Genomic DNA, 27,905 nt, shown 5'->3' on the forward strand with positions numbered 1-27,905 from the left:
TATCTGGGAAAAATAAAATAGACAGTCCTGCCCTCAAAACACCTGCAACTTTTAGTCATCCCCTTGTGTCCCGTTCCTTCTGCCCAGATTGATTAGGTATTCCTCCTGCCCAGTCTTCATAAACAATGCTGCTGGAGGAGAGCAAGCGCGAAACTGACAAGACATCTGCCAGTCTTTCTAATTGTGCACGCCATGCACTGCTGCCTTGGAAAATGCAGGCACCAGGGCTCTGTTCCATGGGACATAGAAAGCTTTAGATAGGCCCTGGATGACTTCATCCCACAGAGATGAATGTTAAGAGATTTCCTATTTGCTCAGTGTTGTCTCTGGGAGGGAATGTGTGAGATATTTTACAGGCTTTCCTGAACCTTCACAGGGTCTCTTAAGACATGAGATAGAGAACTCACCTCCAGTTAGCCTAGGACAGTATTGGATAAATGGGAACTTCCAAGGACATGGCAGGTAAACAAGGAAGTAATCTGATTATTCATCAAGAGGTTATGCGCTGATCAGGTATCTAAGAGTACCAATTTAACAGAGCAAGCTTTTGTCTGAGAGAGGGAAGGGAGGAGGGAAGAAAGGTGCAGGGGCAAGGGAGAAGAATATGAAAGTAGGAAGGAGGGCCAGGCACGGTGGCTCACACCTGTAATCCCAGCACTTTGGGAGGCCGAGGTTGGCAGATCACGAGGTCAGGAGATCGAGATCATCCTGGCTAACACGGTGAAACCCCGTCTCTACTAAATATACAAAAAATTAGCTGGGCAAGGTGGCGGGCGCCTGTAGTCCCAGTTACTCAGGAGGCTGAGGCAGGAGAATGGCGTGAACCTGGGAGGCGGAGCTTGCCGTGAGCTGAGATCGCGCCACTGCACTCCAGCCTGGACGACAGAGCGAGACTCCGTCTCCAAAAGATAAAAAAATTAAAAAAATAAAGTAGGAAGGAGAATTTAACTTTAAAAATTCCTTGATTTACCAATGACTCTCAAACCTAACTGTGTATCGAAACTTCCCAAAGAGCTTTTAAAAGCCCAGAGGGGAGGAAAATAAGAACAATTACATTTTTTAAAAATACAAGGCCTACGTCCTAGCCCAGACTTGCAGAACCAGACTCCTTGGGGCTGGAGTGTAAGAATCTTCATTACTGCAGAGTTCTGGAGCCTTTTGACATCTGCTTCATAAAAACTGAATGGAAAGGACAGGATCTGTCTAAATTGAGTAAAGGCTCTATTAAGTGTTGAATGCCTCCACCTTTAAGGGCACTATTATAATAAGGTATATTGCAAACAGTATAACCTCATCAAGAACATTTATTCAATCATTTCCATCTGTATTATGACAAACTAACCAAATGAGCCATCTTAAATATGTGCATTTTAATCACATCCCAATCAGACCTCATTACACTGTAAGTTTAAAAAGTACTTTGAAGGGCACCTCTCTCCACACTTGGTGGGAATCAGGCAATTATGATCAACTGAAAAAACATAAAAATAAAACTACGGTATGTTACCAAAAAAAATCCATTATGTATTTCTAGATGTGAGATGCGGAGTATACAAACACAGAAAAACTATAGGTCTCTTAATTATGAGGGACAAAAGGCACATGAATGTGTCCATTTTTACACATGCACACTAACAGCCACTGTGTACTGACTCTGTGGCCCTTATTATTGCCGTTGTGTAGCTGAGAAAACTGAGACAGAGAGAGGTTAGGTAACTAAACCAAACTTACAAAACTAGTAAATGACAAAAAGCCTAGAATTTAAGCCTAGGCTCTATCACTTGATGTACTGTATTGCTAGGACTGCCATAGTGATATACTACAGAGTGAGTGGCTTAAACAACAAATATTTACTTCCTCACGGTTCTAGAGGCCAGTCTAGAGGTGTCTGTAGGGTTGGTTTCTCCTGAAGTCTCTCTCCTTGGTCTGCAGATAGCTGACTTGTCCTCTGTCCGCACACGGCCCTTCCTCCGTGTGTATACGTACCTGGTGTCTCTTTTTCTTCTTATAAGGATAGCAGTCATAATGGATTAGAGCTCCACCCCTAAGGGCCCCATTTGAACTTAATCATCTCTTTAAAAATCTTATCTCCAAATATGGTTACATTTTGAGGTATTAGGAGCAGAGACTTCACCATATGAATTCTGGGGGACACTATTCAGCCATCACACTTATTGATGGTGTAACCTCAGGAAAGTTACTAGACTTTCCCAGGCCTCAGTTTCTTCAACTGGGAAACAAGTGCTATTGAGAATCAAATGAGATAATTCACGTAAAAATGCTTAGGAGAGCATCTGGCACACATCATCATCACTTTACAGATGACAAAAACAAAAATAAGTTAACAGTGACTTACTCTTTCTTCACCTCCAAAGCAGAGTTCTTATTATAGAATACTATCTTCCTATACAACTTAATGCACAATCTAGGAGAATTTAATGTCATTTATAATTTTTCCTCATCTTTTTTTTTTTTGAGACAGAGTCTCGCTCTGTCGCCCAGGCTGGAGTGCAGTGGTACAATCTCAGCTCACTGCAAGCTCCGCCTCCTGGGTTCACGCCATTCTCCTGCATCAGCCTCCTGAGTAGCTGGGACTACAGGTGTCCGTCGCCATGCCCGGCTAATTTTTGTATTTTTAGCAGGCGCCCATCGCCATGCCTGGCTAATTTTTGTATTTTTAGCAGAGATGGGGTTTCATCACATTAGCCAGGATGGTCTCGATCTCCTGACCTTGTGATCCGCCTGTCTCAGCCTCCCAAAGTGCTGGGATTACAGGCGTGAGCCACCACGCCTGGCTCTTCATCATCTCTTAATTCCCGCTTTCTCACAGTTCTTTTCCAACTTTATTACATACAAGGAAGAGAAAGAAAAGCTCAAAATAATGATCAATTCTATTAATAAAAATTTAGGCAGGTAGACATACTACTTTCTTGAAATTGTATGACAATTTCACTCATGCTTTCTCCTAACTTGCAAAGACAATTGGCTATACTCAAACTGTGATGACAACTCAGATCAATACCTGCTGTAACTATTAGGAAAGAAAGGCAACCCAATCCTTTTTATTAACAAATTATGATTGTACTTTACATCTGCCTAGTACTCTAAATACACTATACCTATTTAATCCTCAGCTCAGTCCTAGGATATTGTTTTATTTACCTCTCCTAACAATCAGAAAGTATTATTCTTATTTTATAGCTTAGAGAATAGGAGCACAACTAAGTTAAAAAAAATTTTTTTCTTAAAGGTCACAAAGCTTGTCAATAATTGGCAAAATTATTGACAGGATTCTCACTGACATCTTCTGGCCTGAAGCCAAAGTTCTCCACAGCAGGCCACCATCTACCCAGGTTAAGTTGCAACACCTGGTTTTCTCACTCTTCATCCCTGGCACAAATGCAGTAGGTGCTCAGCAAATATGGAGTCTGATTGGGGGCAATCTCAACCAAGCTGCAGAATCTGTTTTATGTCCTTCATATGAGGCCAAGTTTTTCTGACAACTTTGACCATCATCAACTCCTCAGAATGACAGCTCTTCAAAGGCAGCAACCAATTTCCTTCTTCTCCAGAGTCTAGCACACTGGGTGCTCATTTAAGTTCATTAAGTTCAGATATTTATGGAGAACTGAGAGTTCAAGTATATGTTTGTTGTATAATCAAACCACAGAACATTCTTCTTTTAGCGATGGCAACGAGTGCTTTTCAGCCACTACCATATAAAAAATTAACAAAAAGAAACATTTACAAAAAACCTCTATGGCCTACAACAAAGATTAGCCTTCAGGGCCTTTCCAATCCCCAAATTCTGCAATTCCATTATAGTCTACACCTGATTAGTTAAACCGACCACCTTGAGTACCCAATTCTGAGTACAATGCAACTGGGCTTGTCCGTGTAAACCCAACACAGTGTTCTTAGTCTTGCGGTGTGCTTCCAGGTAAGCAAGTTTATCTGACGGGCAAGTTCCCAGTTCCCAGAGGGAATGGCGATGGATAATAAAGTTGACCTGAGCCACAGTGGACTTGCTCTTATCAAGACGCTGTGTTGTAAAAATGAGCTATACTAAGATAAATCATGCTGACTTTTATTTTCCTCAAGAATACACTGCTGGCTGCTTGGATTGATTGATTGATTGATTGATTGATTGATTGATTGATTTAAACTTCAAATTTGTGTTGCTGTGAACAGCTGAGCAAGTTTTTACCCTGTCATGGAAACTATCTGGCCATTTTTGCACTGTTCTGTATGCTGGGAAGGGAGATGAGTAGAGCTTGCCAGAAAAGAGTTCTAAGCTCGGTTACTATGCTCTCCTGTAACTTCAGGGACTTGTGAATGTTCAGTTTGTTCCTATTTGTTGCTTTTGTATAGCATGTTGTGACCTGGCTACAACCTTCCTGGCTACCTATGTCACAGGGCTGTTATAGGAAATTCACAAAAAGTTTTGTGGGCCTGTTAAAAAGAGCATTCAGCAAAGAATTGAGGATGTAAAGTTAAGTATCACCAGCATTACATTTCCTGTCTGAATTAATCTTTTCAAAGAACTCTGAGATCTGAGGTTGGCAAATTCACTAAAAAGGCAAAGAATTACTTTAGGTTATTTTTACAAATTCAGGCATCCTAAAAATACTCTTTTTTGATGCCTTGATCAAGAGAGAAGACATTTCAGAGAGAAGAGGCATAGAAATCCATCTGTAGTTCTACAAGTAGCCCAATTTCAGTATCAATTTATCCACTCACTATAATAAATATTAAATACATACAATATACAAAGTATTAAGCTAGATACTCTAAGGATGAAGAATTATGTAAAGAATGTTCCTATATTCTCCTGTATTACAAGTACACTGTAAGATGTAACTTTTGTTTAGATTTCCTTCCCAAATAAGTAAGCAAAATTTTCTAGTTTCCCTGGGACAAAGAAGGTGAAAGAACAAAATAATTTTTTCATCTATTATGACTTTCTGGATTCATAGAAACATTTATTTTAGAACATTCTGGAAGACTTATCTATTAGTTTCTACTGATGAGTAGCAAGCAAGAGTGACTGAGCTACAGAATGGCTGTGACTTCCAAAGATAACCTGATTAAATCTGACATGCATGTGACATGGGGGGAGCAAGGAATCCATGTGTCCTTCAATTTCAATAAGAAGAGTTAAAAATGTATTATCAAAGGAAGAAGATCACAATCGTGTGGTTTAGAAAGCAGACCAAAAATGACAGGACAGAAATATTCCAAATAACTTGGAATCCAAGTCATTTGGGTTTCCTTGAATGCCCTGCCATATTAAATCACATATGGCTCTGTAATGAAAGGAAAAGTTAAGGCCTGTCTCATGCACCATTTCTGCCACTGACTGAGCTTGAGAAAGAAAATTCAATCTTTTAAAGTTATTCAATGAAAGGCAGAAATAATGAAATAAGCTTATTAATGTGGGGTAGAAGACGTCTTGAGCAATCAGCCAGTGTCCTTATCCAATTAAGTTGAAACAGGAAGCCCCAAATTTCCTTAAAGTTTTGCTGGTATTAGTTTGCTAGACTGACTGTTCCAATATATAAATTCTTTGTGTGTGTTTACTTTTCCCCCTAGAGTTATGGCTAACCTGAATAGAACCAACTTCCTAAGATCTGCTTCTTTCACTTTTAATATCCTATTTTTCCAAAGCCACCGAGCTGATATCCTTCAACAAATGGATTAAAGTGAATGCTGAGAACCAGCTCTCATGTCTGAGCATGGGGAAATAAAGGGTTTATACCCAAGGCAACTAGGGGCATACTCACAATGGTCAATGTCACATTAAGGAAATCTGTAGTACATCAAATGAAATTCTGAAGTTATGATTCTGTTCAAGCTGAACCATCTTTTGGGACAGCCTATTGCAAACAAGATTGCTGTATTTGGAATTCTGACACCAAGAACGCCTAGGCAACCTCTTCACAGAAATGGAAAATAAGACTCAGCCAGCTCCATGTCCCGTGGTGTAACCTCACATGCAGCACACGAACGGTTCTTAGTTATTATTATTTTTAAATGAAAAGTAGATCGACTTACATGGCTCTCTGGCAATGAACTGAGGTACAGTGTTGGGCAGAGGAGTACTGGGGTTTGGAGTCCCTACGAGTTTGTTCTTGGCCATCTTCGTGTTTGCCTTAGCAAACTCTAGTCGTAGTGTTTGCGGAATTTCAGGATCGAAGCGGATGCCCTTTGGAAATAGAGAACAAATGGAAGATGTTTTCATTTCCTTAGAGTCAAACCGGAATGGTGACAAAATAAACACACCAGTAAACCCTGGTCTATCAGGAAAAAAGGTCAGCAACCACTGTCATTCTTACTACTTACACAGGTTACAGGAAAAATGACAACACAAAGTGTCCTGAAAGTCAGTGGTATTTAATTTACTTAAAAAATGTAGTTACACAGATTTTCAACTATTCCTTTTCTTTTTAGACAAAAACTTTCCAGTTTAAAATTTGAACCAGGAAATTCCTAGCACAGTTATACACTTTAATGTATAGTAATTTCAGTTACCTTTGACCCTATTCCTGCAGTTTACCTAAAACAGATTATATTCAGTAAAATAAATCACAGACACTATGAAAGACAAGTTAGGGCAAGACAAGTCTATTTGGAATCCTTCCACCATTCAAGAATGCCTTCATTATTAAGCATCCAATACCATGAATTCTGGACCCTACATGTCAAAAAGCTATCCCAAGAGAGTGCATTTTAAATATGCACCCATGGGACCCACTCAGTTCCCATGTTTTCATGGTGTGGTCTGGAAAGGGACTGGAGTCCTGAAAATGAGTCTCCAAAGACCACAGTTGCCATTTAGCGTTCTGAATGTATACACATGGGCCTGAGGGCTCCAAAACATCCCCCGTCCCCTCGCCACCGTTCTTCCTAATGAGCTTGAAGAAAAATAAGAGCAGGCAGGGTGCTGTGGCTCATGCCCTAGCTCATTCCCGTCATCCTAGCACTTTGGGAGGCCAAGGCGAGTGGATTGCCTTAGTTCGGGAGTTCAACACCAGCCTGGGCAACATGGTGAAACCCTGTCTCTACTAAAATATAAAAAAAAAATTAGCTGGGCATGGCGGCATGTGCCTGTAATCCCAGTTACTTGGAATGCTGAGACAGAATGGCTTGAGCCCGTGAGGCAGAGGTTGCAGTAAACCAAGATCGCGCCATTGCACGCCAGCCTGGGTGACAGAGCTAGACTCTGTCTCAAAAAAAAAGAAAGAAAAAGAAATATCCACAAAAATAAGACTCTCTTACTTTAGAGACCAGGATGAACAACTCAGAACTTCAAACTTCACAGGCTCAGCTTCAAGGATACAAGGAAGAGCCTGTGGCTGGATAGTAATGGCATTAACAGGAAATAAGGGGGGAAGGGGAAGGAAAGAGAGGTCCTTAGGGAGGCCTAACAAAAGCCACAGAGCCCTGACCCAGAAGTCTTGGAGTGGGTGGAATTTCTTCCCGAGCATGACTCACTCATTCTGAGAAGAAACCAATTGAGGGCAGTAGCAAAAGGGATGTGGAGAATACCCTTGTGCATACCCTAATCAACACCGAAAAGTGAACAGATAGTGCCCGTTCTGGGAAACATAAGAACATTTTCTTTAACTGGTGTTGTGTTGTTTTGTTGCTTTTTAAATTTGGGAAACCTCAATACTATTTTGCCCAAAAAGTACCTAAGGAAAAACAAAAACAAAAAGCAAAGCTGCATTGTGAAGCAGGCTGAGGTGAGGTCACAAAGGACCTCACTGAGGTGGACCAACTTCAACCCTAACAAAGCTAATACTACTACAGAATAAATATTTCCAAGAATGGAGGTAAGAACTGTGGTCTCTGCTGGGAGACAAGCACAGTCCCTGGGTTTCAAGTACAGGTATGCTGTGGAAGGACTTGCTCAATCGCATCACACTCCATCAGACACACATAGTAGCAACTTGCCATCAACTTCAGGACGTCCTCCCTGGCACTAAACCTGACCAACCTTCCTGTGAAGAAGCAACTTTCCTAAACCTGAGCTCACATTAAGATGAATCCTGTGGCCCAGACCACTGGGGATAACATGAAGAGTATCCTGGGACCTGGTCGTAGTCTAGAGCATCTGGCCTCAGAAAATGAGGCTGTACATGTGAATTCTATGCCTCGGTTCTTTCTCTGGTGGTTCCAGAATCAACTGAAGCTCCACATAATGTGTTTGCCTCTTACACAACCTGGGCTGGTGGCTTGAGTCCTAAAACATGCTGAACTAAGTCTCCCCTACTCCCTGCCCCCTTCTTCTTACCCCCTCCATTTGAACTAAAATAACATCAACATCATGTTCCAAATCAAAGTTCCAGCATCCTTATTTAAAAAAAAAAAGCTCAGAAGTTAAAATGACCTAATTTGTTTGGCAGCTTATTCAGAGGCCGGAGGCTTAGAATACAAGCCACATTCCTCTAACATCTTTAGCAGCAATACCATATTTGGTAATCAATATCCTGCTCAGCTAAGTTTCCATCCATAGGGATTAGCCAAGCCAAAAACATTTTAAATGTTAAGGGATGATGAAGAGGAGAAAAAAGAGGGGCAGGAGAAGGGAGAACACAGAAATGAAGAGGGAAAAAAGAAAAAGAGAAAGACGAAAAAGAGGCAGGAGGAAGAATACATGAGAAAAAAATTCCTTGTGTTTTTAATTAAAGCCTACTAAGATTCTTCTCTGGTTACAATTACTTCACATTAAATGCTGTCAGGATAAGATTACTGCCAAGTGAAAGGGTGAACCTGTGTCTTTCAAAAGCAACCTTTTCCTCTCTTGCTCATAATTCACCGTTCTTCTCACAATAAACAGAGAACCTTTCTCTTCCAAATGTAAATGGTGTCCTATTTATTATTACATGGACCAGAAAGGATAGTTTCTGAATATTAGTATATTAATTTGAATATAAACAGTTACTTACAAGCACCCCAATCTGACTGGCTCCAGGACAGTCAATAGTCTCAACCAATCCAGGTTCCATATAATCTACAGAGCCTGAACTCCCTACTCAGAGCAAATTCTGGGAGATAAAAGGACACTGCTGAGAAACAACATTTTCTTGCTTGTCCAGTGTACTTAAAAGTATATCAGGGCAGTCTCATGCCAGGGAGCCAGGGAAGGCACCCAAGGAAGTGATGGAAGAGTAGAAGTTCACCAGGTGCAGCTCAGGAAAGGGCTCAGCAAATTTCTCTGTAACAGGATGCAGAAAGGGTGTTGGGATGGGAAAGGTTGGGAGTGGGGTGGCTGAACAAGCAGACTGGGGCGAGATCACAAAGGACCTCTTAGGCCATGAGTGAGGACTTTGGAGTGTGTGCGCAGCTGAGCCATTAGGTTTTAAAAATGAGGGGGATAATATCAGCTTTATGTAGTAGGTCTGTGACCCTCAAATATTAGCAGCAACAACTTGGAGGACTTGCTCGAGTTTCTGGTTCAGTAGCTCTGAGATGGAATCTGAAAATTTGCATTTGTAACAAGTTCAGGGTAATGCTGATGCTGTTTGTATGGGCACCACATTTGAGAATCACAGTGGTTGCTGGTAACTCTAGGGGTGGTAGGAAAGATAGACTCAATGAAGAGACTAGAACAGATCAGACATGAAATCATTAGAGCAGCCCTGGGAAGAGTAGCTGGGATGAGATGGCTACTGCCTTCTAAGTCTTCTTCTTTGGGAAGGGTACTCAGGGGCCAGTGTCTGTGTTCTGCGCCCTTATTCCCCTGACCACAAACCTGTTTTCTCTTATAAAGATTTCAACCTTGAGCCTATATAGAGACACAGAAAATGATGTTGACCAAAGCTGAGTCACCGTAACAGCCTCTCACTAGAACAAAAGTCTCCAAATTCCTGTCACTGAGGTCTTCAGAGCACCCTCATGCCTGACAGAGTGTTGGCTATCTGGTACAATAAACAGAGTACTTCAATTCTGTTAGCTTCAGGCTCCCGGTGTTGTTACAAATGGTTCTACACTAAAGTTAGTCCATCAGTCCTTGACAACGAGTTTCAGGGACAATGGAATGACTCATTTAGGGAAAAAAAAAATCGTTACAAACAAAGCAGAGCTATATATACATATTGAGAAAGATGTCCATGGCTAGATTAGGCTGGGAAAAAAAAAAAAAAAAAAGATACTCAACAATGTTTAGTAGTATGGAGGTGGAGGAGTCTGTGTATACACGCGCATGTATACTTCTCCATCTGTGTAAGTCCAGAAAGGTTTAGAATGAGACAACCAGCCGGTTAACAGCAGTCCACTTGGTGGCAGGGGTGAGAGAGGGCACAGACTTTTGTACAATTTTCCATCATGTGAAATTTTTACAAATATGTATAATTTATAAAATCCAATACAGAGTTTAAAAACAAAAGGAGAAAGGTGCAATAAGGGATTTCCTACTGGGACACAGCATTCAACCAGCTATGTTTTTAAAACTAGTTACTTTTTAAAAAAAAACTTTATTCTGAAATAATTGTAGACTTACAGAAAAATTGCAGACATAGTATAATTCCTACATACCCTTTACCCAGATTGCTTAGATGTTAGCATTTCACATTTATCAAACACACATACCATGTTTCCCCTGAACTGATTAAAAGTAAGTAGCAAGCATGATATCCTTTTACCCTTTACTTCAGTCTGATTTCCTAAAAACAAGAACATCCCTTTGTTTCCCTGATCCAAGATCTAATCCAGAATCACACACAGCACTTAGTTGTCATCACTTTAGTCTCCTGGAAGAGCTCTTCAGTCCTTACCTTTCATGAGCTTGATATTTTTGAAAACTACAAGCTACTTATTTTGTAGAGTGGCCCTCGATTTGGGTTTATCTAATTTTTTTTTTTTTTTTTTTTTTGGTTTAGATTCAGGTTACGCATTTTTTGGCAGAAGATCACAGATGTGTGTCCTGCACAGTGCATAATATCAAGAGGCACATGATGTCACTTCTGTCCCATTACAAGTGATATTAGCTTTGATCATTTGCCAAGTTTCTCTATTGTAAAGATGCTATGTTTTCCCCTTTTAACTAGTTTCTTATAGACAGGTATTTCCAGCCTATATAAATACGTTGTTTGTCAAAAAATCTACTAATTTTAACATCTATTAATAATTATTACCTGAAGCATTTGTTACTATTGTAGTTGCCAGATGGTGCTTTAGTAATCTCATTGCTCCTCCCCACTGCCACCAGACGGAGACTTGCTCTGTCACTCAGGCTAGAGTGCAGTGGCATGATCTCGGCTTACTGCAACCTCCACCTCCTGGGTTTAAGCAATTCTCCTGCTTCAGCCTGCCCAGTAGCTGGGATTGCCTTCATTGCTCCTTTTACAAACAGTGTATCAACTTTCTACTCCATGGAAAAGCTCTCCCTTCTGCCCTGTTAATTAATTACTTACATCAGTAATGACTTACAGACTTATATTTAGCTCTATGCTTTATAATTCATTACTATCATTATTTATTTTGCTGTTCCAAGTGTCCCAGCTGTGTACACACACATGCTCTCACATTCAGATCTACTTCTCTGCATCATATCTATTTAAAACATTTTTAATTTTCATTTAAAAAAAAAATTTTAATATATTTAAAATATATTTAGATGTATTAAAGTTCATACTGATAGCTCCAATTCCAATCTAACACCATTTGGTTAATTCTATCCCTCTCCTTTGCATGTGTAACTCCTCTAACAGCGAGAATCCTAGCTCTCATTATCTACTATACATTTATTTATTTGCTCAATACAAAAACGCACATTAGTTTCAAAATTGCTAACCGATACCACTATAAAAAGTCTATTAACTACAACTTATATTTACAGTTTTTTGTCTTTAGTCTAAATGTGTGTTGCCAATATGTGTATTATTTGGATTATCTGTGGGTTAGTTTCCCCATGCCCCCCTACCTTCAGTGCGGTTGTGTTATTCATTTGTAATACAGTTAGATTCATTTGTTTCTGTTTGTCTTCAATTTGGAGTCTCTCCCCATCCTTGTTGCCTCTACTTTGCCTATGCATTCACAACAAGTAAAAACTATTCTACCATTTCAAAAGTGAAAGCTGATTCATTGACCCATTCATCTTTCTGCTAACCCACTTATGAATAAGTATTATAAATGTTGACTAAAAGCTGAGGATCTAGAATTCTAACTCCCCTCCCCACCTGCTTTGACTTTCTGAGATACTGAACCTCTCCAAGGAAGCTTCTAAACAATCAAAGACTCTACCTCCTCTGGGATACAGCCACAAGTCACTTCTTTAGGAGCTTCCTATCAGATTCTGCTAGAGCTTCCTACACTCCCATTCTGACCTGTTGATCCAGTAGATGTGAGGCATATGTACTGATCTAGATGAAACTGCCTTTTACTATAGGATATAAACAGTAAGGTAGTAATAATATACGATCCCATCTAGTAAGGTGAAAGACTTCTTCAATTGATTCTAACAACCTTTATACTGCCCCTTTCCCCATGGCCGACTCCAAAGGAAAACCCACAGCCAATGAAACTCAAAGCCAAATTTGCTACTATCCCTCTCTGACCTTGTGGCCAGGTGCGGTGGCTCCTGCCTGTAATCCCAGCACTCTGGGAGGCCGAGGCGGGCGGATCACAAGGTCAGGAGATCGAGACCATCCTGGCTAACATGGTGAAACCTCATCTCTACTAAAAACACAAAAAATTAGCCAGGCGTGGTGGCAGGCGCTGTAGTCCCAGCTACTCGGGAGGCTGAGGCAGGACAACAGCGTGAACCCAGGAGGCGGAGCTTGCAGTGAGCCGAGATCGCGCCACTGCACTCCAGCCTGGGCTGAACAGAGCAAGACTCCATCTCAAACAAAACAAACAAACAAAAAACAACAAAAAACATTTTCTAGAGAGAGCTAAGAATAAAAGTCTTCTACCGTTTCATTTTTTTTGAGACAGAGTCACTGTGTCACCCGGGCTGGAGTGCAGTGGCATGATTTTGGGTCACTGCAACCTCTGCCTCTTGGGTTCAAGCGATTCTCATGCCTCAGCCTCCCGAGTAGCTGGGATTATAGGTGTGCATCACCATGCCTGGCTAAATTTCTAGTAGAGATGGGATTTTGCCGTGTTGGTCAGGCTGGTCTCGAACTCCTGACCTCAAGTGATCTGCCCGCCTCAGCCTCCCAAAGTGTTGCGATTACAGGCATGAGCCACAATAAAAGCCTTCTAACTATTTTCAAAGAGCATTTTGGTCACAAGAAAAGGAAATATCCTAGGGACCACAAATGTTTCAACAGGAGAAAAGGAAATGAAGCAGAAATAATTGACTTTTTTGCCTTTTTAGAAGTTAAAAACATAAGTTAGGAATATAAACTGTTTCTTAAAATTGATAGCCATGTCATTTCCATCAGAAACTAGGAAGTAAATACATACTTTAGAGAGATTCTGAGCTCTCAAATATTGGTCCAAGATTAAAATATATTTACAGTTTTTGAGTATTGTCAGCTTTCTCTGCCACAGGCATCATAAAACATTCGGTTATATTAGAAACAGAAACTAGGCAAGGTATATTCGAAAGTCTCCCCAGGAGTCTGTGAAAACAATTGTTACACTCAGTTGGAGCCTGAAATGACTCCATGAGATGCCACAGACAAACCCGCATCTGGGTAATCTATTACAGTGGAGAGCATAGGACTCACTGAGAGACAACAGTGTGAAGGTGAGTTAAAAATGAAACAGCAGAATTTTTCTACCATTTATTAATATATCACTATGTTATAAGTGAAAACTTGTGACACTCAAACATTTTGAAAATACCAAACTACAAGTGAAGATCACAGGAATGGGAAGCTGGTAGAGAACTGGGTCAGGTTCTCTGACGGTAAGTAATATAGGTTTGTCTACATAAATCATGCAATTCATAATTAGTACTGAACTTTTGGGGTCATCAAACCTAGTTCTCAGCCATGGTTAGTACTCCTCATTGCCCTTTCCCCCTACTCCTTAGGGGTATTTAGAAATGTACGAGGGTGGCCGGGCACGATGGCTCATGCCTGTAATCCTAGCACTTTGGGAGGCCAAGGCAGGCGAATCACGAGGTCAGGAAATCGAGACCATCCTAGCTAACATGGTGAAACCCCATCTCTACTAAAAACACAAAAAATTAGCTGGGTGTGGTGACGGGTGTCTATAGTCCCAGCTACTTGGGAGGCTGAGGCAGGAGAATGGCGTGAATCCTGGAGGTGGAGCTTGCAGTGAGCCGAGATCGTGCAACTGCACTCCAGCCTGGGTGACAGAGCGAGACAGACAAGAAAGAAAGAAAGAAAAGAAAGAGAAGGAAGAGAAGGAAGGAAGGAAGGAAGGAAGGGAGGGAGGGAAGGAAGGAGAAAGAAAGAAAAGAAAGAAACAAAAGAAAAGAAAGAAAGAAAGAAAAGAAAGAAAAAGAAAGAAAAGAAAGAGAAATGTGCAAAGGTATCTGAAGGCTGTTACATGACTGAATACCATACATGCATTCATTAGGCAGGAAGATAAAGTCCTAAAAGGAGCAGAATAGTCCCACACAATGTTAGAATTCTCATCCAAAATGCCAATAGGCTTCCCAACACAGATGAAAAAAGATTCAGAAAACTAAATTAATGTGCCTAAATTCCCAGCTAACTACCGGTAGAATCCATATCACAATCCAATTTTTTAATTCCCAATAGAGCATGTGTGTGTGAGGACATTACAGTTCTGCAAAGATTTTTATTTTATAAAGACGACATTGTTTTCAGATAATAACTGAGGCTGTTGTTCAGTTTGCATTGTGATGAAACTTAGGTAGATATGGATTCCAACAGAGAATGAACAAGTGAGGGAAAGAATCTGTCAGATGTAAACCGTATTTCATACTTTTCCTAAATAAGGGCATTGCTTGCAAAGACATCAGGACTGTTAATACAACAGCCTGTGCTGCTGGGTTATTGCCCAATGAGAAACTGTATCACACCAATTATGCCTCATTCTTTTTCTTAATCCAACTACCTCCCAGTGCTTGCCCTGGCTTTACCTTAGAATAATCTGATTTAATACTCCTTTTTCCCCTTGCCTAAATCAGTCATTTGAAAGCATGTTTCCCTTTCCATTGGTAAAACAGCTATATTGCACTTGGAGAAAGAGACCCCTTTCCCAAGGCTTCCTGTCGTATACGTGGCCATGGAGCCTTTAGAGGTGATGTTGGGCCATGAGTCTGGGTACAGGTTCCTCACTTGATTGCCTAATTGAACAGTCTTCCAGGAAGTGTTAGGTTACCACACATCTTGAAGCCAGTTTTGATTTTTAACCCCTTGAATTTAAAAAAAATCTTCATAATTGTTTCTAAACCAGATGTTCCATAAAACGCAATAAAATTTTATCCTCTTTTGAAGGTTTTAGTTACAGAAAAGAATATGTTTCCATGTCTAGTCTAGAATGTTTCCACAGGTTTATCTTTATGTTTCCACAGATTTCAAGCCTGTGTAATTTCTCCTCTCATAATATCTATAACAAGCCAAGTGTTATAAAAGAATAATATTGGCCATGATAGAAAAGACTAATCTCATCCTCATTAACCAGAGGGATTTCCTAGTGACTAGGCCACTTCTTAAAATACAATTACATTTGGCTTCACTTTTATTCCTGTGAATAAACTGTGGCACTCAAACTCACACCCTCCCACCACTAAGCCAAATTCCTATGGTGAAAACAATGCATTGTTTAAGGTATGAAGTATCTGCTCCAATAACAAAATGGGGAAAACCTCATGTCTGCACCCGAAACCTAGAAGGATTAGAAAAGCAACCAGAAGATGGTCTTAGTTAATCAATCCCCTTCTACAACTGGCAAAGGTATCAAGAAAACTAGTTGTCTAGGAGTACCATCAGCTATAGTTAATTATAGTCACAATTATAAAAGAGAATCCCAACTCAGGGTCACAATCAATTTTGTGTAACCTCGCCATGAACAAGAGGCTTACACTGTGAGAATCAGGGGTGTGGACTTCAGACTCTGACTTCCTAGATTCAGATACTACTTCACTATTGACCTTGGATATACTGTTTAACCTTTCTGTGTCTCAGTTTCCTCTGCTGTAAACTGGGGATGAATACAGTCGATATTTCATAGCATTCATTGTAAAGATTAAATGAGATCTTGTAAATGACCAGATTAATGCCTGACATTTGATAAACACTAATCCCTATGGCCCAGTGCTTATCAGCCATGGAGCTCCTCTTCCAAATATGAACCAATAGGGATTCTTCTCCTTTGGCCTTTTTGGAGAGGTTCTTCTATTACTTGGAAAGAGAAAAAGAGGAGATTCATACTCTGCTCTGAGACTGCCCCAACTGGGAGAAAGCAGCAGGACACCTGAGCTGCTATCCAGTCTGATGCTGTGTAGTTTCCTTTATTCCCCATGTTTCTCCCACAGGGAGCTGATGTGTGTCCTGCTTCTCCTGCCCCATGTCTGTTGGTTTACACAGTCTGAGTAGGTCTTAGGGGCCTGGCTGGTAATTGGAGAGACTGGATTCCCTTTGTAGGAGGAACTAGGCAGATATACTTCGAAGGTATCTAGAATCTCCATCTGACTTGACTATCCATCCCAGTTCAATTAATTTCTTTTCTATAACACACACTTACTTTTTGTGTTAGCCAACCATCCCTATGTACATAACCATGCCCTAGGAGAATCTGCTTTGTATAGGATGACTATAAAGTCATGACAGGGCCTTTGAAGAAGCTATAAACATAATCTTTAACATGTCAAGAGAATCAGAGTCAAGCAGAGTTTATTTTCCAAAGGGTTGAGAGGGCATGATTGTTTGAACTTTTGCCACTATGTTCTCAAACCATTCTGAAAAGGATGATTGAAAGACCTGAGCCCTGACAATGATAGGAAGGGGCTGTTTCTAAGCCAAACACGGTCAGTTACCCATTAAAGCAATATTTTACCGTGACACTTTGCAATAGATATTATTACATGGAAGGAAACATAGGCCAGAGCGCAGATGGTACTCTCTTACTCAGGAATCCTGATGCTCACATTTTTACACCGAGGACTCTGAAGGTGAACAGAAGGTAAAGCAGCAGGTCAACTGCTCTGGTCGGCACAAAAACATCCCTTAGAATCCTTAATGCACAAACACCAAACATGGCTGGTGCTGCCAGCAGTCCCTTTCATTGCAGAGTCCTTACTGCCTCCTCCTCTCCTGTCTCACTGTTAGGACAATGAATAAACCCATTGGCATACGTTCTTTCCCCTTTGCATCAATGTCTTTTACTCCTGCTACCTGCTAAATGAAGGCACTCAAAAATGAAAGCTTCAAGGAAGCAGATCCTAGGCAATAGCTCTCAATTCAGTTAAATTTTCAACTCTGATAGAGGATTTGGGGAAAACCTAGAAACAAACTTTTAATGGTCCATATCGGCTTAATGTTGGCCCAAGACATTCCAGTCTGATGTCTGTCACTGTGAAGTGACACCAAAGAAACTTGAGAATTTTGATGGCCAACTTCACTGACTTGGGAAATCAATAGTGGGTCTGCCTCAACAAAGCACTTCCCTGTATTTCACTAAAGCCTTATGGGTGCCACATCAAAAATTTCAGAAATGTGGCATGGAAATCATGCCCTGTCAATGTGAACATGTAAATGATTTCCGGATTACGTGATTCATCTCTGTAAAGCTCAGATCATAGGCTTAAATCTGTGAATTTGGCACCAAAAAGAAAAAAAGAAAAAGAAAGAAAAAAAGAAAACAACAATAAAACAGACAAAAGAAATCACAACCTTATTCTTAAAGAAGCCAGTCTATATTACTGAAACAGGCCAGTCTAGAAAATACACACCCAGTTACAGAGTGCAGCCAATGAAAAACTAGGGGGGTTTATGTGCAAATTCATTATCAATTACAACTTTAAAAATAGCTTGTATCTCTTTTCCTAGTGACAGCAAATTGAGAGAATCACTTTCATTCATAAGGGCCACATATGTGCCTACACAGCTTCTGCCAGTACAAAACCCAGGATTAAACTGGGAAGGGATGGGTTTTGAAATACTTACTAATTTCGTATCCAATTAGTAGATGATGATATAGATCCTTTAAAGATAAAAGCGGTATTTTTTTTTAGTCAAAGGGTTACTGGTGTTGACAAGTGTGGTGTCAGCTCTTTAAAGAAAGGACTAATTATACATAATTGCACATTAATCTTCTAATTTATTGAAAAGAAGATCAACCTACTTTTGCATCTAATACATATTATGCACATATCAGGCAAAATGAGACAATGGATGCATGCATGTGTGAAAGTGCTTTATGCACTCAAAGATAAGCTGAATGACTAACACTGTGTAACATAAAAAGTCTCAGAGAATTATTTTAAAAAACAAGTGTGTCGGCTGGGCATGGTGGCTCACACCTGTAATGCCAGCACTTTGGGAGGGGCAGGTGCATCACTTGAGGTCAGGAGTTAGAGACCAGCCTGACAAACATGGTGAAATCCCATCTCTACTAAAAATACAAAACTTAGCCAGACGTGGTGCTGCATGCCTGTAATTCCAGCTACTCAGGAGGCTGAGGCAGAAGAATTGCCTGAACCATGGAGGTAGAGGTTGCAGTGAGCCAAGATTGTGCCATTGCACTCCAGCCTGGGCAACAAGAAACTCTGTCGGGGGTGGGGTGGGGTGGGGTTGTCTGTGTCTACATAGAAAAGCACATGAAAAGTAAGTCCCACTTGTGAGGTAGGCAGACTAAGAGAATGCATTTAATGTGCTCTTCTTTTAGCTTCACCTTAAGTGCTTGTTAGGTCATTTGAGGACCTATCTTAACTTTCTGTATATGTTTAAGGATCATTCTGCAAAGTTTACTTTGAGCTTTTATTAGTGGCTGGTGCAGAAGAAAAAAAAAGAGGTAGGAGGAGGAGAGAAAGCAGCACTGACATAAACAAACTCTACAATTGGGGAAAAAAAAAAAACAAAACACAGTTGCCTAAACTTTCCAAAACCATTTTGAGAAGGTTTCTATTTAAAGATCAGGCATAGACCACACTAGGCCTCCAAGTATATTTTCACAATCCCGTTTCTGCTCTCCATTATTTTAGTAATGAACCCCCCAGCCCCCAAGAGGATCCAGTGAAGCCTCCCACCCTGTGTGTGCCCAACCAAGTTTAGGTAACGTTAATGAAGTTAAACACCAAGAGCAAGTAGAAAACATGTGCATTTTCTTGTTTTCTTCCCCCTCCCCCAAAGATAATCACTATCTCGATCTAGTTACTAATTTTCAAACTGTACAACTTGACAATAACAAATTTTTAGAAAGAAAAAGCTGTATTACATTTAAAAAATACAAATAATTTTATGAGTCAATGGTTTTATATCCTTAATTTCACTAAGGATAAAAATGAGCCATTTATACCAATATATTATTTACTGGTCCTCAACATCATTTACTAATACCATTTACTAAATTAATCAGTAGGGGTTGGGGGAGATGTCGCTGACGAATTTCATAAGAATACAGAAATAAGGAAAGCAGGTAAATTTGCTCCTTAACCCTATTGTTAAAACACCTCTAACACACACCATCAAATGGCTTGCAAGCTCCTTCTAACCAAGAACTTGGGGCTGAAGGGACAAGTTAATTGAAAAGAATGTAAACAGTCAAGTCCAAACTTAGGAAGTTCACTGCAAAGTACTTCCTGTGCTGCACAGGGAGCCAAAACAAAGTGAGGCAAAACCTATCTCGCCTCTAAACAACTGAAATCAGTGTTCTTCCTCTAATGAATCCTTGCAATTAGATTACTAGTGATCTAACCAAACTGAGGCTGACTTTCTCCCTTTCTGCAAAAAGGCTTATCTATACAATAAACTCTAAGTCAGTTGGGAGGCCAAGGTGGCCGCATCATGAGGTCAGGAGTTGGAGACCAGCTGACCAACATGGTGAAACGCTGTCGCTACTAAAAATACAAAAATTAGCACTGCGTGGTGGTGCGCGCCTGTAATCCCAGCTACTCAGGAGGCTGAGGCAGGAGAATCGCTTGAACGCTGGAGGCGGAGGTTGCAGTGAGCCAAGATTGCACCACTGCACTCCAGCCTGGGTAACAGAGCAAGGCTCCGTCTCAGGGAAAAAAAGAAAAACCCTCTAAGTCAGGAATCTCACTGGCTGCTAAAGAAACATCATAATCAAAGGATTTTGGGTCTTTGAAACAGAGATTCAATTAGAATTTGAAATGGAGAAAGATATGCACAATTAAGATAGAATAAAATGGAGATGAGGATGTGTTTGTTTGGCTTACAATATTTCACTGGCTTGAGAATATTAAGGATAACGTTGCAACTGTGTTTCCCTGATGAGCTCCAAGAAAGGAAGGATGAATAATTTTGCCATTAACTATAAGTCAATGTTTAGAAACACTCTGAATACACCGGAATTTGGGGTTCCACCAAAATTATTTTAAAAACCAGTATACGGAAAAAGAGACTTTAGCCGGGCATGGTGGCTCACGCCTGTAATCCCAGCACTGTAGGAGGCCGAGGTAGGCAGATCACGAGGTCAGGAGTTCAAGACCAGCCTGACCAACACGTGAGACCTCATCTCTACTAAAAACTCAAAAATTAGCCGGGTGTGGCAGTGCGCTCCTGTAGTCCCAGCTACTCAGGAGGCTGAGGCAGATGAATAGCCTGAACCCAGGAGGCAGAGGTTGCAGTGAACTGAGATCACACCACTGCACTCCTGTCTGGGTGACAGAGCGAGACTCCGTCTCAGAAAAAAGAGAAGAGAAGAGAGAAGAGAGGAGACAGGAGAAGAGAGAAGAGAGAAAAGAAAAGAGAAAAGCGAAAAGAAAAAGGAAAAGGAAAAGAGAAAAAGAAACTTTAGGAATAAAAAAGTCCTTTGTGAAGGTTGTCATTATCATTAATTATCAGCATTTTTACCATTATTGAATGTCAATGGCTTTAAAAATACCCATCTTGGTCAAGCGCAATGGCTCACAGCTGTAATCCCAACACTTTGCGAAGCTGAGCTGAGAGATCACTTGAGGCCAGGAGTTTGAGACCAGCCTGGGCAACACAGAGAGACACCACTTCTCCAAAACATAAAAAAATTAGCCAGGTCTGGTGGCATGTGGCTGTGGTCCTAGCTATTCGGGAGGCTGAGGTTGGAGGGGCACTTAAGACTGGGAGGTTGAGGCTGTAGTGAGTCATGATCGCACCACTGCACTCCAGCCTGGGCAACAGGACAAGACCCCGTCTTAACAACAAAAAATCAAAAACCAACGAAAACACCCACCATCTCATTTAATTTGATCCTCTTACCCTTTGAGGTGGCCACGATCAACAGCATAGAAAGGAAAATCAAGGCTTGAAGAAGAGCCCCCAAATCAGTAAAGTGACAGGGCCTGGATATAAATCAGGTCAGCTGGATTCAGATACCCTCATGACTGGTTATCAAGAAGACATACTTCCATTGTTCTCTTCTTAGCTTCAATTAACAAATTTAGTGCCTTTTTACAGTACAAACTCACTAACACTTGATGTTATGCAGAAATACATAAAATCACCCTACCATCAAATACACACTATGTTTTTAATGTCAGTGTATTAAAATTTTTAAGAATAGTTTCAAGCGTGTTTTCAGAATTTGGTAAACACCTCTACAGATAAATCAAGGGGACAGGGTGAAATTTTGTTAAAATCAACATCTTCCTGCTAGAGTTACCTAGGGTCATCCCTAAGCCTAAAAGCCTTTCCTCCATTCATTTTGTCACTCATTTATAGAGCATTCTAAGATGTGTGAAGAGTCAGATTCTGTTTCACACCTGGTTGTTTGCCTTTTCCACAGAGGTGTATCTATGACCTGTAATCTTAAACAACCGTTTCTGCCTTATATTCAACGTTCTTTTATTTAGACATTATTACATCTGACTTCTAAGTGAATACCTAAATTCTGTGACACATTATACAGAAATTACTTTGGATGGATTGTATTTTTATTTTTATTTTTATTTTTGACAGTACACATAGAAATAATGCTTTTATAGTTCACGTTTTTGTTACTTTGTTATAAAGTAATGTGATGTGAATTCCTTTTCCATCTAAACTTATTTTCATGTCCTATGTTTACAAATTTAACTCTTTAAGTACTCTGTGTATTTATTCATTCATTTACATATGACTGATGTCTTGTGTAAGGCAAATAAAGGAGAAAACAGATTTAAAAATTCAAAATATAAGAGAACTGTTGGTCATAAGTTTATAGTAGAAATTTTCTACCCCACTGCTTTTCTGGGGAAATTATTTTGAACTTCTGATTAAAAACAATAATCCTAAAAATTAACTTGCTACACAATGGCCAGGAAAAAAAAACATACCCTTTTATGCAATGACCAGGTTACTCAAAGCATCACTTAGTTTTTCAAAATGTTATCTACTGAAACTTAACACTAGATTTTTAGAAGTGAAATTTTAGTCTTGAAAATATACTTCATGGTGTATTTTTCTATAAATATTAGTTTTGTTAACAGATTTTATTATCTTTTAGATTCTAGATTAGTCTAATCATGTTCACTAAAATTTGGTTTTATTTATTTCTCCTAGTTTCATATTTATTATGTATTATATAATTTTTCACATTCTATAAATATTTACTCTATTTCTTCTCCCTCACTTATTTTACATATAAAAAATTTTGACTATTTGTAATTTTCATTAAAAATTTTTTAACGCATCCATGTAATTATTAAATGTCTATAAACAGCAAAAAAAAAAAAGGCTGCATTTAATTATAAAGAAAGAAAATACCTCATATTGTATACACTTGAAACAGTACAATAATTAACCAGTATCTATCAAAACACCTTATTCGATCTTTGAGATGGTTAAGTCCTACCTGGCTCCCCAAGGTTTTTTCTTTTTTTTTTTTTTGAGACAGAGTCTACTCTGTCCCCCTGGCTGGCGTGCAGTGGCGCGATCTCGGCTCACTGCAAGCTCCGCCTCCCGGGTTCCTGCCATTCTCCTGCCTCAGCCTCCCAAGTAGCTGGGACTACAGGCGCCCGCCACCGCGCCTGGCTAATTTTTTGTATTTTTAGTAGAGACGGGGTTTCACCGTGGTCTCGATCTCCTGACCTTGTGATCCGCCCGCCTCGGCCTCCCAAAGTGCTGGGATTACAGGCGTGAGCCACTGCGCTCAGCCAGGTTTTAAAATGTTTTAATGCATTCCAGTTACAGAGTAAGACCAAGGGTTCTAGCTTTGCGCAGCAGAAGTTCAAATCCTTATGGATTATCAGGAGCATTAAGCCAGTGTGTGAAAGGGAACTCTGAAGACCCTAGTCATTGCGATGATGTGATCATTCACTAAAAGTAAAAGAGAACAAAGACGACAGTGATTTAAGCTGCCAAAATGTGCTGCCCTGCAGAACCATCAGTAATGTCAAGACAGTCAAGACATTAAGACTTCTTGGTTCTAAAACTGGCTTGGCATCTTAGCAGCCAAAACAAGATCTAGCAAAAGACTCACTCTGCACTTCATGTTCCAAAAACACTAACTATATTTTCTATTTACATTTACAATAGAGGCAAATTAGATCCACAACACTTTCTGAAATGTCTGAAAAAACATGGAGAAAGGGTGAGGTCAAATGGGGTATCATTTTTAAAATGGCATGAGTTTTAAAATGATGTAAGTTTAAACAAATAGATCCTCAAAAAAGGCCTTAAGGAAAATTCTGAAAGCTATTTCACACAGTAATGTAATTATCTGATGAAGTGTTCTACCTAGAGAAGAGCTGGGTGAAGTTGAGATTTCCACATATACTTGTCATTGGAATATACACTGGTTTACGTGTGAGAACGTGTGGTTCTTCCTCCCTATTTCCCCAGGGAAAGGATGCTACTAACATTTCTGATTACTTTTCTTTCTTTAAACTTCCTTGAGATTCTTTTTTTTTGAGACAGAGTCTTGCTCCATCGCTCAGGCTGGAGTGCAATGGCACAATCTCAGCTCACTGCAAGCTCCATCTCCTGGGTTCAAGCGATTCTCCTGCCTCAGCCTCCCAAGTAGGTGGGATAACAGGCACCCACCACGGTGCCGAGCTAATTTTTTGGTTTTTTCTTTTTGTATTTTTAGTAACGTCGGGGTTTCACCACGTTGGCCAGCCTAGTAAAGAGTAGGAGCACTGGATACAGACCTGGGGTGAATCCTGTTTAATTAATTAATTTAATTAATTAATTTTTTTTTTGAGATGGAGTCTCGCTCTGTCACCCAGACTGGAATGCAGTGGTGCGATCTTGGCTCACTGCAACCTCCGCCTCCCAGATTCAAGTGATTCTCGTGCCTCAGCCTCCGGAGTAGCTGGAATTACAGGCTACCACCATGCCTGGCTAAATTTTGTATTTTCAGTAGAGACAGGGTTTCACCATGTTGGACCAGGCTGGTCTGGAATGCCTGACCTCGGGTGATCCGCCCACCTCGGCCTCCCAAAGTACTGGGATTATAGTCATGAGCCACTGTGCCTGGCAAGGTTCTTTCACTAGTGTTTTATTTTCTAGTTTCCTAAGTAAATGCTTCATAAATTCAAATAATCAACTTACTCTTCTTCAGGAAAAAACTGAAGACTACTTCAATAAATGCATCTTCATTTGTTTTTAACTTTTAACTTACGTGCTATTATAATCGTAGGGAGGTTTTATAACATCCCAAAATTGCAGGGCCACCATGAAGAGAACAGAGCCAGAACAAAGAAAATCTGAGCAGATTCTAGAACTAAATAATCACTCAGTGGGCACTTGTTAACTAGTGCTTTCTTTCTGAATTGTACATGGGTTAGGAGTCACTTTTGGTGGTATGCCTTTCATGGTGAGTCAATTTCAAATTTCTTTGCGGGGAGTTCACTGGATACGGCTGTTTGTCAAGCTCCAAAGTGCATGCACATAGCTGAGAAAAACAACAAAAGGGCCCAATGGCCCCACATCACAGCAGCTTTATACTGGCACAAGCCTAGTTCCCAACCCTGTGACATCAAATGGCTGCCTTAAAAGTCTGCAAGTCAAGAGTTAAGCAGTTATAAACAGATTTAACAGATAAACACTAGATCAGGCCCATGATCTCATCTGGCAATCCTGCATATTTCCCATCTAAAAGTCCCAGCTGGGATCTTACTAATTGGGCCTCTTTAACCCACTTTCAGCAATATGCTAAATGAAACTTAAGGAGAAAATTTCAAAACTGATAAGAAACATATTGATATAGTGTCTAGTGGGGGCCAGCGGAGTTGAGCTAGGCCATCTGGACGCTTATATTTGTAAAAAGTTTTGTTTGGTGGAAATAATTCACCTAATTCACAAGCTGTACAAATATTAAGATCAAAAGTCCTAACTTGCACAGGCTGTCAGGAAAACCTGTAACACAGGAAACAGAGACTGTCTAACCAAGCTGAAATGTTTGTGTAGCCAGTGCAGGTCTTGACTGCTCTGGTATCCCCTCCATACTTAACGGTCTGTCCCAGTACTTCTGGCCAAGAAAATATATTCATGGTATAGGTTTACTTACAGAGCATTTGCAAATGCTTTTGCTTGTTTTCCCTTTACCATTTCGAAGTAAATAATACCTCCACCTCACAAATGAGAAAGCTGGTATAGAACTAATGAATTAATTATATCTAATTATAAAGAACCTTGGTAGCTGGAAAGCTCAAACTATTTAATATAACAAATTATGTACGAGACGGTAATCACTGTGATATTTATAAATAACTGTAGTGTTTATTTGAATGCCAGGAATTTATGGAAATGAAAAAAGGGCGAAGTTTTCCTGATCATATCAGCTGTTTTTTCAACATCTGACACTATCAAGTCTTTTCTCAGTACATTTTCTTACAAATTATTAAAGTTTTCTAAAATTCTCTCTTAACTGCAAATACTATTGAATCAAATTTTTTCAACAGTCAAGAAATAATTTAATATTTTATATATTTTTAGTTTAGATACAATTTTTCCATTTATTATTAAGGTTTCTTTGCAATGGAAGTCTGAGTGGCAGCCATTTTACCTCTTTTAAACAAAATTGCTTTTCAACTCTTTATTCCAAAATCTATTTAGACCTTGACAAAATACCTTTCCTTCAAGTTCTGTCTCATTAAAAGAGTAATACAAGGGTTGAGTTTTTCCCGTTTCTGTTATTTATTAATAAGTAAAACAAACGCAGTTCCATTACTTAGAACTGTCACAGAAATGTTACTTGTCCCTGCTAAAAGAAACATTTTAAGTCATGTGAAATTCCTACAGAAATCAAATCTACCATTAAAATCAGTGAAAAAGCATTTAGCAAGTATCCACGATTGCTTCATATCTACTAGAATGGTTATAATTTTAAAAACAGAAACAAGTTTTGAATGCAAAATGGTGCAACCACTATGGAAAACAATTACAAACCAAAGTAAATAAAAAGCTAACATAATGATCACCACATGACCCAGAAATTCTACTCCTAGGTATACCCAAAGGAATTTTAACAGATTCAGATACTTACACATCAATGTTCACTGTGGCCTTATTCGCAATAGTCAAAAGGTGGAAACAATCTAAGCATCCATCAACAAATGAATGGATAAACAAAATGTACATATCCATATAATACAATTTTATTCAGCTATAAAAAGGAATTCGATTCTGGTAAATGCCACAGCATGGATAAATCTCAAAAATGTTATGCTAAGAAGAAGAGTCAGAAGCAAAAAGAAAAATATTTCATTATTTAGAATAGGCAAAATCACAGAGAAAGCAAGCAGATTAGAGATTACCAGGGGCTGGGGAAAAGGGAGAATGGGGAGGTATTTACTGCATGAGGGCTATAGAGTTTCTGCTTGGGTTGATGAAAAAGTTTGAAAATAGTGGTAATGATTGCACAACACGGTGAACGTAAATAATGCCAAGAAAGCGTACATTTAAAAGTCATTAAAATAGCAACATTTTTAATGTATTTTACCGTAATTTAAAAAAATAAGGTAATATACCAAAAGCCATTATATTTTTAAAATGGGTGAATCATATGCAAATTACATCTCAAGAGCTATCTGGAAGAAAAACAACACTGAACTTGGAGGTTCACTGATAATTAGAGATCACTTAGATTAATGAGTACAGTTTGAGAGTAAAGCTAATTACTACACTAGCCTAAGCAATTTTGGTTAGGAAGGCAATTTGTAGTGATGTACACAGACTTCTCTAGTTCTCACGTGACTTAATTCAGTCTAAGATAAAACCTAGCCCAATAACAACTATCCAAAATCAGGAAAGGAAGGATAACAAATGAATGGCACATATACTAAAGAGTTCACAACTTTTTAAAGTAATGGCCCATTTCCAGACACCAGTAAGACAAGACAACGCCAAAACAGGTCATTATAGAGATCTCTACATTAGCAGAGATCATGTGTAAGCCTGAATTGAAGGTTAACTACAAATCATTCTTATTTATAAAAACAAGATTCCTACTAGAGAATAATGACAATTTGAAGTCCTCACAGTTGCTGGGAATAGCCAGATGGTTTACTCCCACATCTGTTGGGGATCTTCACCCTTCCACATGCTCTGCTTCCGTATTCCTTTTAAACATTTCCACAAGTCAGAATTTCTCCTACATCTAGCTAACTCCCTATAGTAGTGCATCTGATTTACCTTCCAAAATTATAAACAAGTCCTAAAAATAATTTGATACTTAAGATTTTCAGTGCCCCCTTCCTTTAGCTTGGAAATTCAAAACAGGTACAGAAATTACAAACTGAGTTAAAGACAAAGAATAGGTCAGATATTGTGCTGCCAGGTTAAAGAATGGATGGGGCTTTTAATGATGTGGATTAATGAGACCAAAGATAACCCGAAAAGAAGTCTGGGTTTGAGTTATTCTTTGCCTAACGTGGG

The 27,905-nt window shown here is 39.6% G+C and overlaps 1 protein-coding gene across 1 annotated transcript in view; it reads right to left on the reverse strand.

Moving 5' to 3' along the window:
- RBPMS (RNA binding protein with multiple splicing) overlaps nucleotides 1-27,905 on the reverse strand; it is a 106,843-nt gene that overhangs the window by 38,128 nt on the left and 40,810 nt on the right. The window contains exon 6 of the mRNA XM_011977744.1: nucleotides 6,055-6,205. Coding sequence (XP_011833134.1) covers nucleotides 6,055-6,205 — 151 coding nt within the window. The remainder of the gene's footprint in view (nucleotides 1-6,054; nucleotides 6,206-27,905) is intronic.

The sequence above is a fragment of the Mandrillus leucophaeus genome, unplaced genomic scaffold (assembly GCF_000951045.1).
Source record: "Mandrillus leucophaeus isolate KB7577 unplaced genomic scaffold, Mleu.le_1.0 Scaffold183, whole genome shotgun sequence".
In the NCBI taxonomy this organism is placed as follows: domain Eukaryota; kingdom Metazoa; phylum Chordata; class Mammalia; order Primates; family Cercopithecidae; genus Mandrillus; species Mandrillus leucophaeus.